This window comes from Girardinichthys multiradiatus, chromosome 9, assembly GCF_021462225.1.
Source record: "Girardinichthys multiradiatus isolate DD_20200921_A chromosome 9, DD_fGirMul_XY1, whole genome shotgun sequence".
In the NCBI taxonomy this organism is placed as follows: Eukaryota; Metazoa; Chordata; class Actinopteri; order Cyprinodontiformes; family Goodeidae; genus Girardinichthys; species Girardinichthys multiradiatus.
In genome coordinates this window covers 20102146-20116267 of record NC_061802.1, presented here as the reverse complement: position 1 = coordinate 20116267, position 14122 = coordinate 20102146, and the positions used below count along the sequence as shown (strand labels likewise).

At 40.8% G+C, this 14122-nt stretch overlaps 1 protein-coding gene and 1 long non-coding RNA gene across 7 annotated transcripts in view; both read left to right on the top strand.

The window, feature by feature from the left end:
* LOC124874267 (lisH domain-containing protein ARMC9) overlaps positions 1–14122 on the top strand; it is a 38817-nt gene that overhangs the window by 22180 nt on the left and 2515 nt on the right. For 5 of the 6 annotated variants that reach the window (XM_047375548.1, XM_047375552.1, XM_047375550.1 and 2 more), the window contains 3 exons: positions 755–924; positions 2994–3093; positions 12605–12789. In XM_047375548.1, coding sequence (XP_047231504.1) covers positions 755–924; positions 2994–3093; positions 12605–12789 — 455 coding nt within the window. The remainder of the gene's footprint in view (positions 1–754; positions 925–2993; positions 3094–12604; positions 12790–14122) is intronic. The other variant, XM_047375549.1, reaches the window with a different exon arrangement.
* LOC124874268 lies at positions 6420–12596 on the top strand. Its single transcript, XR_007039744.1, has 3 exons — positions 6420–6430; positions 8657–8659; positions 11883–12596. It is a non-coding gene; the product is annotated as an uncharacterized LOC124874268 (long non-coding RNA).

Sequence of the window (14122 nt, the reverse complement as noted above, 5' to 3'; positions counted from 1 at the left end):
GAGAATGTAGCAAAGAGGGTGAAAGTGGTCGTTATGTCCTCCAGCAGCCTAAGCCTATAGCAGCATAACTACACAGATAGTTTCAGTTCAGATGATTTAGTTAAACGGTGCTTATTTACAACAATGTCGTCTCAAGGCACCCCACAAAGGGTCCCACTGATGGTCATTGTTATACTAAAAACCACAAGGATTGGGATACCTCTCTCTGTCAGACTGATTATAACCATCGGAAAAGAGAAGTGGTCATACAGGTAGCAGAAATGGAGGGTGTTTTTGCACCTCAACCACAACTGAGCCGGTTTAGGCTAAACCTGACATTTCCATTTACTAAAGATATATTAATCATATCAGTTGGGCATTTTGTCAGTGATTGCGTTGCATCTTTTGTTCAACTCCACAAGTAATAACGTTTCTACTGGAGACTGAACTTGTGCACTAGGTCAAAGCAGTTACATTTTGTAAAGCCTGAATTGCATTTGAATGAGACACCATGAGTAGCCAGGGGGCACTGAAAGCAGACACCAACATAGCCATGGAAACATGGTATTAAAATATTTTCTCTATTTATTTCAGCATTATACAATAAATAAATGTAAACTCATTGTTTAAATTAAAAACTGAAAAGAAAACCTTTCAGCAATAACAAAGTTGAGGTTTAGGTTTACAAAATATACATTTGTGTCGCTATAGATGCCACACGTTTTCACACAATGTAGAATATATGTAATTTTTTATGGGATTGTGTTATCCCTAGTGAAAATGGACCCAGCAGTCTGTGTTGTGAGAGTAGCAGGAACACGGAATACCCCCTGAACAGACAGAAGAGTGAGGAAGAAAGCCTGATCCCTTCCCGATACAACTCTCGACCTCCTACACGTTCCGGTAGCCCGTCCAGCAATGCTGACTGTCTGCGCCACAGCATCGGTGTGTAATCTCTTTCTCTTTCAAACTATGGTTCACTAATTATTGAATAATTAGAATGGCATTTCAAATCCATGGAATAGTGAAATAACCCTTACCTAAGTGTACATTTTGTGGCATGTGTTTATCACATGTTTGGAGTCACTCAAAGAATAAGCCTTCTGTATTTTTAGGGAAGATCTGATTCCCCTTCCACCAACTTATCTTTGCTGCATATTAGGTTTATTTGAAGTGATGCCCATGGTCTTTAGGGAGCATGAGGCACTTCCAGTCAAGGAAGTTGCAGCAAAAAACTCGAGGGGCACATACTGGTCCTTCTCAAAATATTAGCATATTGTGATAAAGTTCATTATTTTCCATAATGTCATGATGAAAATTTAACATTCATATATTTTAGATTCATTGCACACTAACTGAAATATTTCAGGTCTTTTATTGTCTTAATATGGATGATTTTGGCATACAGCTCATGAAAACCCAAAATTCCTATCTCACAAAATTAGCATATCATTAAAAGGGTCTCTAAATGAGCTATGAACCTAATCATCTGAATCAACGAGTTAACTCTAAACACCTGCAAAAGATTCCTGAGGCCTTTAATACTCCCAGCCTGGTTCATCACTCAAAACCCCAATCATGGGTAAGACTGCCGACCTGACTGCTGTCCAGAAGGCCACTATTGACACCCTCAAGCAAGAGGGTAAGACACAGAAAGAAATTTCTGAACGAATAGGCTGTTCCCAGAGTGCTGTATCAAGGCACCTCAGTGGGAAGTCTGTGGGAAGGAAAAAGTGTGGCAGAAAACGCTGCACAACGAGAAGAGGTGACCGGACCCTGAGGAAGATTGTGGAGAAGGGCCGATTCCAGACCTTGGGGGACCAGCGGAAGCTGTGGACTGAGTCTGGAGTAGAAACATCCAGAGCCACCGTGCACAGGCGTGTGCAGGAAATGGGCTACAGGTGCCGCATTCCCCAGGTCAAGCCACTTTTGAACCAGAAACAGCGGCAGAAGCGCCTGACCTTGGTTACAGAGAAGCAGCACTGGACTGTTGCTCAGTGGTCCAAAGTACTTTTTTCGGATGAAAGCAAATTCTGCATGTCATTCGGAAATCAAGGTGCCAGAGTCTGGAGGAAGACTGGGGAGAAGGAAATGCCAAAATGCCAGAAGTCCAGTGTCAAGTACCCACAGTCAGTGATGGTCTGGGGTGCTGTGCCAGCTGCTGGTGTTGGTCCACTGTGTTTTATCAAGGGCAGGGTCAATGCAGCTAGCTATCAGGAGATTTTGGAGCACTTCATGCTTCCATCTGCTGAAAACCTTTATGGAGATGAAGATTTCACTTTTCAGCACGACCTGACACCTGCTCACAGTGCCAAAACCACTGGTAAATGGTTTACTGACCATGGTATCACTGTGCTCAATTGGCCTGCCAACTCTCCTGATCTGAACCCCATAGAGAATCTGTGGGATATTGTGAAGAGAACGTTGAGAGACTCAAGACCCAACACGCTGGATGAGCTAAAGGCCGCTATCGAAGCATCCTGGGCCTCCATAAGACCTCAGCAGTGCCACAGGCTGATTGCCTCCATGCCACGCCGCATTGAAGCAGTCATTTCTGCCAAAGGATTCCCGACCAAGTATTGAGTGCATAACTGTACATGATTATTTGAAGGTTGACGATTTTTGTATTAAAAACACTTTTCTTTTATTGGTCGGATGAAATATGCTAATTTTGTGAGATAGGAATTTTGGGTTTTCATGAGCTGTATGCCAAAATCATCCATATTAAGACAATAAAAGACCTGAAATATTTCAGTTAGTGTTCAATGAATCTAAAATATATGAATGTTAAATTTTCATCATGACATTATGGAAAATAATGAACTTTATCACAATATGCTAATATTTTGAGAAGGACCTGTATATCAGCAAGACCAACACCAAAGGCCTTATGGACTTCTTTTTCTTTCATGAGGGAAAAAAACTATTCCAAAACGTCTCAAAATAAAAATAAAGAAGTTTAACTCAATCCCAGACGTAGTTTCATGAAGCTCTTACTTTGCTCTGTCATTCAGACTCAGACAGTGCACGTTTCTACCAGGATTCAGACGGGACAAATGAAGATCAAGCTAAGAAAGAATATTCCCAGGAGGAACACAACGGGCACTCCGCCAGGTAAATGATACACAAAGTTTACACTTTAAGTCTCAGGTCAGTCTATTATGACTAACCTTGCACAAGTGCTTGTTTTTTATGTAACACACTGGATGTTGTTTTACTATCATTTATTTTTCAACAAAAGTATTAAAAGCTAGAAACTAACTCGTTTCTAGATGGATATAGTTAACGTGATGTAGCAACCATGGCCAGATTTCTGCCTGACTTTTACTTTTAATATTTACTAAAAGTTGAAAACAGCTACAGCATCGACCACATTCATTGACACCCCTGCTAAAGATGTGTAAAAAGTCTTTATTGCAGGAAAATAAACTCTTTCTCGGAAAAGCACTGCAGTTTTTCCTTGGCAAGTTTAAGCAAATAGCTATTTTTTGTAGCCATGTCCTGACTTATTAAGATCAACATAAATCTACCTTACTTAAAAGCCATGTTCTGTTGTCTTGCCCAATTTGAACCTTTGCTAAGAGAAAAGGGCCCTTTTTGTTGTCATGTTTTTACCCCAGACGAAAGAATTAAGTTATGAATTAAGGGTCAAAAGTTCCTCAACATTCTGATCAACTTAAAAAAGTAATACAAAAAAAAAAAAAGAAATATTTCAGTTACATTTATATAACTTGTTATAGGTGCCATTAATTGTCACCAAGGTTTTTGATAAATACTATTTCTTATATCCCCCTCCTTTCTTACACTGTTGCATATTTACTGTACCTTGCGTTTTGTTGGTGTACAGAGTTTCACTGCTTTAGTTGAGTGACATTCCAGCATCACCTGCCTATCCACTGGATACTGTAGCACAGTGGTGGACCAGCTGGGTAAACAGTGAAAGTTGAGCAGGAAGAGAAGGGGGGATTACAGGTGATTTACGGAAAGGCAGAAGACTGGCATTGCCGATACAAACGCAATGCTGTTAACCAATACACCAACATCTGTGCATACACAATTCCTCCAGCTAGGCTTGGCTGCCACAGGCTTTTTGGCCTGCAACTGCAACTAAAACGTGATACCAGTGACCCAAAAAAATAAAACAACTTAATCTGATGCATCACTTTCCAAGCTCTCTGTCTGCGCTGATTAAGCTTTACTCACTGCTGCAAGCTTGGAGTGGCTCTAATTGCTGGCTGCCAAACCTACATGCTGGTTAATGAAGCTAATCATTATTTGACCTTTTGGGAAAACTCATAGCGAATTGAGCCTTTATCCCCAGATGGTCAGTTATTTTTTATGTAAATGGTAAATGGACAGAATTTACATAGCACTTGCTATGCAGATTGGTAGGCAACTTGAGGTGAAGTGCCTTGCCCAGAAGCACATTGACATGTGGTAGGAGGAAGCTGGAATCGAACTCACAATTGTAAGATGACAATTACTCTTTTCACACAGCCACCTCAAATGTGAAATAATTGAGAGAGTGACATCCCAGCAAAAGTACCGTAGCCCATCCTAACTCAGTAGAACCCTGTGACTTTTCGCTCTTTATTCCCAGTACACCTACTACACAAAATAAAGGCACATCAGTTGTGCCACACATTACAAAGTTATAACAAAACATGATGTTTCACAAAAAACGGTTCCTTCCCTTGCATTTAGACCCAGGTAACAGGAAACTGTACAACAGCTTAGATTCTTCCACTCTGAGTAAATGTTCAGAACTTAATGGCTGGATTTTTTTTTTACGTTTTTCACACTGATATTCTGCTATTGAAATGAGAAATGAATTTACTTTTAAGGCTTTTTACAGATCTTTACCTAATTAAATGTGAAGGTTGCTGTCCATATACGTTTTGTGCTTTCCGTTAAGGATTGATGCAAATCAAACTAAGCAGCAATAGTCTGCAGGCCCTCTGTACGCGCTGACATATGTTTCTTAGTGTGTGCGTCCGCAGAGAGGGTTGGCAACAGTGCTGGACACCGATGAGTGAGTCAGCGCTGCCAACCTGGCGTGTAAGACTGTACCATGCGTTTTAAGGGAGCAGCAGCCACAAGGGGACCCATACAGTCCAATGCTTTTTCTCTCCTCTAAATCCTAGAGGAACTTGACTCCCAAACGCCGCCAAGAGAAATGAGTGCCAGGAAGCCCTTCTTCCTCCACCCCCCAGAAACGTAAAACATTGCCACAATACAGCCAGGCTAAGGCTAAACAGAACAGCCTAATTTCCTTAGTCTGGATGACACGTCTTTTATGTTGAAATGAAAAGGGCATTCATGTTGGGGAGAATGGAACCTTAGCAACGCAGCAATTTGGCAAGTACCAGATAAGCAGGTACCTTTTTTACCTTTGTTTTTAAGCCTATAAACACATTTGGCTCTTTCATGTTAAAATAGTCCTTTGGACATTTTGAATTACATTAGGTGACACCTTGGGAAAAGACTGTTTCAATTTCTTTGTCTTGCTTTTGACCTTATTTGACCCCACTTAAGGTTAGAATGCAATCAATGCTACATATGTGCCTGTTTCATGTTGCTGCTGTGCAGATGGCAAGCATTGCACTTCCACCTATGTTCGGAGATACTATCATGGTGCACAATAAGCAGCTATGGCAGATCATGTCAGGGATGTTGGTGACATTGTGATTATTGAGGAGAAACAAGCATTAAAGCCATCTATTAGAAATGGTTTAGGATTTCGGATCTAGACCGTTTGCCTGATAAGGTCCATAGGAGAGTGCTGTGTAACTGGGTGCAGAGGAGTTGTTTATTCATTGTGAGACATATCTATCAGGTGCTATTTTTGTGTTTTAGAGGCTTCATAAAGTGCATTTGTGATATTAATAAGTCACTTGTAGCAGCGGTGATATTCACATCATGCCCCTAAACGCTGTGCTTTATGACTTGAAATCTAACAGGAATAGGCTGAGAATGATTATTGTCCTGCAGCTTTTATTATTTTAAGACTAAATAAAGTGATTGGAAACAAATTTACTGGCTAACATGGCCGATAGCCAGGGCAGTTAACAGCACAACACCCCTTTTTCCTGCTGATCCAGCTCCATGTGAACTCGTCACGTCTTCTCTTCCTACTTAATGTTCGTTCATCGGAAAATAGGATGGATTGTTTACACCTGATATGCTCACAGCATTTGTGGCGCAGTTCAGATATATGTTCATTTTATTTGCTTTGTTGTAAAACAAAGAGCTGGAAAAAGACTTTTAAGCTGGATCTACTCAAATCCAGTCCAAACAATAATCTATGATGTTACTTGAATGAAGATAGCAGATTCTTTGTTGAAGGGGCAACATACAAGCGCTAAATTGTCTTTTTTTTATTTAAAAAATACATTGAAACTGTATGAGTATCATTACACTAAATATAGATTCTAGTGTCACCAGGTCATCAGTAGAGTATCACCAGTAATGGAGGCTAGTGACTGAAATTGATACTATAAAATATCAAGGGCAAGAACATGTGCAAGGGTTGTTCTTGGATATAGTCCTGATTTCTCTTCTCCGTTTCCCCCCTGTATGAACTTAAATATGAGTGAAGCTGTATCTCATGATGAATGAGATCATCAGGGAAGACAATTCATCTTTGAGCCAAATGACTGTGAATTTAGTTGCTCTGGATATTTTTTGAGGCTGTATGCCCTGGAACAAAGTATTTTATATTCTAAAAATATATTCTAACAAATTTATATTCTAACAAAGTATTTTTATATTCTAGAATTGCACCGCTCAAGGTGGCAGCAGGTTGGAGTAGCTCTGTTACTTTTGATTCTGATTTATTCTTTTTTGGGAACTATTCCTCTTGTGGTGGATACAGTTTATTTTTTTTGGACGACTGTCCTCTCTGGTGTCAGATGCTGTGCAGCTTGGAGGATTTTTCCTAATACTTTCTATTTTTAGACATTTGTTATGATTGCCATGACAACGGGGTTGTTTTTTACAACCGGGAGCAGCTGATTAATATCTCAAAAGCTCAAATAATACTTCAACTACAACCCCAAATCCCCGATGAGTTGAAAAAAAGACGCCGTGGATGCAGAGCAGGAGCTAAGAGAAGAGAGAGAAAGAGGAAGTTCAAACCATCTCTTCCGTCGATTATGATGGGCAATGTGAGATCGTTGAGAAACAAGTTGGATGAACTCCAAGCCCTACAAAGGACCCAGCCAGAGTACCGGGAATGCAGTATTATGTGTTTTACTGAGACATGGCTGCAGGATCATATCCCCAACTCCAGCGTCTCTCTGCTGGGCTTTTTAACCATACGAGCAGACAGAGATTTAAAGAGGAGCGGCAAATGTAAAGGAGATGGACTGGCAGTACTTGTGAACAACAGATGGTGTAATCCAAGACATGTAACTGTGAAGTGACATCTCTGCAGTCCAGATATTGAACTGTTGGCAGTAAGCTTTCGTCCATATTATTTACCCAGAGAGTTCACCAGTGTTATTTTGGCAACAGTTTACATTCCACCTTTAGCTGTTGCAGAGACTGCATGTGATGCCATCAGCTCAGTTGTTGCTAAGCTACAGACACAAAACCCCAATACTTTTGTGGCAATTTCTGGTGATTTTAACCATGCTTCACTCTCTGCTACACTTCCAACGTTTCAACAGCTTGTCAGCTGCTCTACCAGAGAAAACAAAACATTGGATTTGTTTTATGCAAATGTCAAGGACTCATACATCTCTACAGCAAGACCTCCTCTAGGCAAATCAGATCACAATCTTGTTTTTCTCTGCTCGAAATATAAGCCCCTTGTTCAGAGGCAACCTGTAATAAAGAGGACTGTGAGAAAATGGTCACAGGAAGCTGAAGAAGCTCTGCAAGGTTGCTTTGAGGCTACAGACTGGGACGCACTGTGCCAGCCACATGGAGAGGACATCAATGCCATGACTGAGTGTGTAACCGACTATATAAACTTCTGTGTGGATAACATCATCCCACCAGAACCGTGAGATGCTTCCCCAATAACAAACCTTGGATCACCAGTGACCTGAAGGACCCGCTTAACAAGAAAAAAAGAGCCTTCAGAGAGGGAGACAGAGAATTATTGAGGAGTATACAGAAGCAACTTAAAGTCAAGATAAGAGACAGCAAAGAGGTGTACAAGAAGAAGCTGGAGAGCAAGCTCCAGCAAAACAATATCAGAGATGTGTGGACAGGGATGAAGAAGATCACAGGCTTCAAGCAGAAGGATGATCAGACCGATGGAGGTCTGGACAGAGCCAATGAACTGAACACATTCTTCAATAGGTTCAGTTCAGAAACAAGCTCAGCATCATCCTCTCCTGCTCACAGCCAAACAGACATCCCACCCTCCTTTAACCCATAGGACCCACAGCTGTCCAGTAACACCTCAAATGTTTTATCTTCCACCTCAGCCCTAGACCCTTCTGCTTCTACGTGTTTGCCTTCAACCATATCAGAAGATGCTGATGCTTCCTTTGCTTCCCCCTTCCACCTGTGTGTCTCAAGAAGTCAAGTGAAGATGCAACTGGAGAGACTGAATCGGAATAAGGCTGCAGGTCCAGATCATGTCAGCCCTAGAGTCCTGAAGGCTTGTGCAGAGCAGCTCTGTGGGATTCTGCAGCACCTCTTCAACTTCAGCCTGGCCCAGAAGAAGGTTCCGGTGTTGTGGAAGACCTCCTGTCTTGTTCCGGTACCAAAGAAAACTCACCCATCAGTCCTCAATGACTATAGACCTGTTGCCCTGACATCTCACATCATGAAGGTCCTAAAGAGACTCCTGTTGGCCCACCTGAGTAAGCAAACAGTAAACCATCAGGACCCCCTTCAGTTTGCTTATCGCTGTGGAGTTGGAGTTGAAGATGCCATCATACACCCGCTTCAACAAATCCACTGTCATTTGGACAAAGCCAGCAGCACTGTGAGGATCATGTTCTTTGATTTCTCCAGTGCATTTAATACAATCCAACCTCATTTGCTTTGTCAGAAACTCCAGAAGACTCAGGTGGAGGCCTCAACAATCTCCTGGACCAAAGACTACCTGACAAACAGACCACAGTTTGTGAAACTGAAGGGTTGTGAGTCTAACCAGGTAGTCAGCAGCACAGGAGCACCACAGGGGACTGTACTCTCACCATTCCTTTTCATTCTGTACACCTCAGACTTCCAGTACAAGACAGACTCCTGTCATCTGCAGAAATACTCGGATGATTCTGCAGTCGTGGGGTGGATCAGAGATGGACAAGAAGCTGAGTACAGGAAGGTGGTGGACCGCTTTGTGTCATGTTGTGGAAACAATCATCTCATTTTGAACGTGACTAAAACAAAGGAGATGATTGTAGATTTTAAGAGAAACAGGAATAAGTCAAAAACTATTTCTATCATGGGAGAAGAAGTGGAGGTGGTGGAGGAGTATAAATACCTTGGTGTTCACCTGGACAACAGACTAGAGTGGAGATGCAACTGCAACTGTGAAGCCATCTACAAGAAGGGACAGAGCAGACTGTACTTCTTGAGGAAGCTTAGGTCCTTTGGTGTTTGCAGCAAGATGCTGCATATCTTCTATACGTCTGTTGTGGAAAGTGTGATCTCTTCTGCCATCATCTGCTGGGGAAGCAGCATCAGAGCCAGGGACTTAAAAAGCTCAACAAGCTGATAAAAAAGGCTGGCTCTGTTCTGAGGACTCCTCTGGAACCTCTGGAGATCATTGTGAACATTATGGAGAACCCTGAGCATCCTCTTCATGAAACTGTCCTACAACAACAGAGTGCCCTTCAGTCAGAGGCTTCTTCAGATCTGCTGTAAGACAGACCACTACAGGAGATCCTTCCTGCCCACAGCCATCAGCATCTACAACGGTTCTTTGAAGAAACCTTCATAATGAGCTACAACAATATTTAATTTCCCTTTGGGATTAATAAAGTATTTTTGAATTGAATTGAATTTGAAGTTACATTCTTAAATTATTTTGTGCTTCAACTACAGCTTGTATTGTGTTACTTTTTACAGTCCAGTTTATAAATACTTAAAACACAGAAAACAGCATTTAAAACAAATTGATTTATGCCTTGCAGTGCGGTGAAAAAGTATTTGGCCCTTACAGAGTGCTTACATCATCAAACTAATTGTAATATTAGCCAAAGATAAACAGAGTAAATACAAAATGATTTTATTTATTGCAAAAAGCTATCCAAAACACCTGCATTTAGACAGCATATTTAATTAGCACTACAAAAAAAAAACTACATAGAGAGAAATTAATTTAAACGTACAGTGTCCTGATATCTACGGATTCAAACAAGTTAAATTTATAGTTGGAAAAAAAAGAAAATGCTGTCTTTAGAGTAATCCAGATGGATTTACTAATTGTTAACAGGTCAGTGCATGGTCCATCAGTGTGTTCCAGGACAGATTGCTTTCAGACTGCCAAACTGATGCAGAAAGAAGTGTCCCACACCGCTTACTAAGGTGGAACGAAGAAAACAATCTTCAGTTTGTTCTCTGTGCACTTACACCTGTCTTCAGCGCTGTGTGGACATGATTACTCAGAACACGTGTTACTGCTAGCTGTGAACGGGGTCTTGTAAATGGCTTTGTAACCTTTTCCAGTCTAATAGATGTCAGTGACTTTTTTTCCTCTTTTGTTCTTGAATTTCTTTAGATAAGAGCATAATGTGTTCCTTTTCAAGGTCTTTTAGCCTACTTCATGTCGTCAGCGATGTTCATATTGTGTAGGCTAGTGAACTCGAGCTCATTTGTCCAGAAAATGTGGTTAATTGCTGTTCATTCATAATTTAACAAGGGAAAAAATTACTTTTTCATATTGGGTCAGGTTGGTTTGGGTCGATTTTCTCCTTTATTTACTCAGGTTACCTTTGTGTAATGTTGAATTATTATAAAACAATTCGTACTCATACTCATACTTGTCGTCTTCGGCTTTATCCGGGACCATGTCGCGGGGGTAGCAGACTCAGCACAGAGGTCCCTCTCTCCAGACACCTCCTCCAGCTCCTCCAGGAGGAGCCCAAGGTGTTCCCAGGTCAGCCGAGAGACATAGTCCCTCCAGCGTGTCCTGGGCCGTCCCCTGGGTCTCCTCCCGGTGGGACGTGCCTGGAACACCTCCCGAGGAAGGCTCCTCTCGTTGTGGAGGAGCAGCGGCTCTACTCCGAGCCCCTCCTGGATGGCCAAGCTCCTCACCCTATCTCTAAGGGAGTGCCCGGCCACCCTACGGAGGAAACTCATTTCAGCCGCTTGTATCTGGGATCTCGTTCTTTCGGTCATATAAAAATTATTTAAAAAATTTTAAATCAAAACATTTAAGCGTGACAAAAAAGCAAAATGAATCTGTTAAGGAAAAATATTTTCTCCACACCCTTTTAATTTTCTTTCAGTTATTCTAATATAAGGTTTTACATAACTCACTTTGTAACTACATCCATTTTTATGCCTTGACTCATGCAACAGATTATTTACAGACAAACTGTCTGTATTTGGAGATGTGGCCTGATTGTCGTAAAAATCAGGCCACATCAAAATCACAATCAAATTGTGTTGATAAAAGCACTGAATTTCTTGACCTCACATTCTGTATACCAAACAAAGCAAGCCCAAGCTTTGTCTCAGAAGAAAAGATCCATCAGAAACATCAGCGATTAGTTGCATTTTCTGGAAGAATGAATTGGTGGCAACTCCAAAAAGCCCTGTGGGCCAAAAAAGATCATTTCACTGAGTTTTCGAAGGACCCAGGAGAGATGAGAATACTCTGGAAGAGGATGTTGAATCATTGTGAAATATAAAACATCTTCTTTGGTACATAGAGTTTACCTAGAATAGTGAAGCCAAAATAGCCGCAGGGGAGAAAATGTAAACAATCCCACTAGGGCAACACAGGACATAAACCCACACACACCTAAGGGCAATTTAGAGAGTCCAGTTAACCTAACCTAGTCCTGTTTTTGGACTGTGGGAGGAAGCTGGAATAACGGGAGAGAACTCATGCAGGCACAGAGAGAACATGTAATTCGTGCAGAAAGACGCACATGCCTGGATTCTAACCCAGGACCTTCTTGCTGCAGGACAAAAGTGCTACCAACTGTGCACCCTGCAGCCCGAATGTCATGGTTATGATTGTCCATAAAGGATAAAAATTAGGCAGCGCTCTGTGTTCTTAATTATGGGTTTAACAGACTTTTTAAAGATAACTATCTAAGTTTATAATTTTCTGTAATGAGGAATACTATTTTTTTTCATTGCAGTAAAGGGAATTTGGTAGCTTGACCATTTAGTGAAATTCAGGAAGTCATGTGTCATGTGAACTACATGTGTTTACTCAGCATTAAACTGCTAATAACTGAATACCTTTTAAATTATTGGCAAAATGATTTGCTCAACCCTTATACCCAGTTACTGTAGTTCATTATTGGCATTATAAAAAATAAAAATTGCCAAAATGGTTACATCTTAAGGCAAAACAGGACTTATTTGTCATAAATCCAGTACTTGTGGATGTTCTTGCATAATTTCTGACTGTAGTAGTGGTGATTATTGTTTATTGACATAGTTATCATGGCCACAAAACGTATTTTTCTTCTCTGACTATAAGTGGCAGTTATGTCCTTGGATTCGTGAGCGCCTCCAAGATCCCCCGCACACCTGATCTCCCGATTAACCAGAACAGTGCCCACCGGAATCGTGGACCTGCCCTGGCACCCCAGTTTTCCCAGTCGGAGCCGCAGCACAGCAGCCAGCCTGGTTCTGCTAGCTCCACAGGAGGAAGGGGGAGCGGAGGTAAGCATAAGGTTTAGGTGCGAAATGGACACCATCCAGTCAGTGTTGGCAATGCTACCTGCCCCAGCTAGTGACTTGTTGTAGTCTGCCAGCAAGGTTGGAAAAAATCCAGCCATGATTGGACGTTTAGAAAAAATCAAGCCAGGAATAGATTTTACTCCAAGCCAATTTAATTAGATGTAGGTGACCATCTCTGCTCGTCTCTGGCCCATTCTGTAGCAAATATTTTGAACTTTCAGTTTGGAAAACATGTTTCAGAGTTTAGACCTCTTTGTTTTCAGCACAAATATCCAGAAATTATTGTTGTTCTCAACCTAATCACAGCCAATAACAACAAGTAATGAATTTCTTTGACAAATCTAGTGTTTACGAAAACATAAAATACTAACCTATTTGCAGATTTAAAATTGTGTGGTTGGCCCACATGTATACAATATACAGATTAGAGATCTGTATTTAAATGCAGTGTTTTTGATTTAGTTTTTTTAAGGGAAAATAACAATGCTGCATCTTCACTTTTAAGAAAGCACATAATAAAACTGCAGAATGCCTGTTCAGCTCTGACCTTGAACTTGAAAGAATGAATTGCTAGTTCTGCGCAGTAACTCTGCACTAAAAGGATAGTTTTAGATGTGGCCTTTTGTTCACAGTGTCATTCTGAGTGTATCGACCCCCCTCAAACTTGTGTCTGCACTTCACAACTGCCTTTTACCTTAACCACCTGCTCCAGCTGCCATCTCAATACTATTCCTATAAAACAACAAAAGTAGAAACGACTGTAAATTGGCAAATCCTGGCCCAGTTTCCCAGTTTTCTCAGTCTTGCATGTCTTCAGTTTCAGTTGTTACTCAAATTCTGTAACAAAATCTTGGATTGCATTGTTAGAAAGCTTATGCATAGTTTTTTGTTAAAGCGTGTTTTTAGTGCTTTTGGCTGTGACAATACTGAATAGTCAGGTAACAGAAAATAGCAGTGTAGAATGATAATTATCATAGTTACCAGATTTCAGCAAATCATGAATAATGTGTAAAGTTTTTTTCATGTATTATTATTATTATTTAAAAAAACAATAATAGTAACTCTAAAAGGTTTAAACTTCTTAGAGAAGTATTTAGTTATCTTCTTTATAGTATGGGCCAGATGGTTCTCTATTGGGAAATGGCAGCTTTTATATAGATTTAGTTGAAGAGTAAGTTAAAAGGACCAAAGGATTATGGTTGAAGGCAGTCAGTTTATTTTTGATTACGTTTTTAAGATTAAGTTTTTATGATGGATGGTTTATACAAGGCTGTGATAAAAATGAAGAACCTTAATTTATTTTGTTCCAGACAAG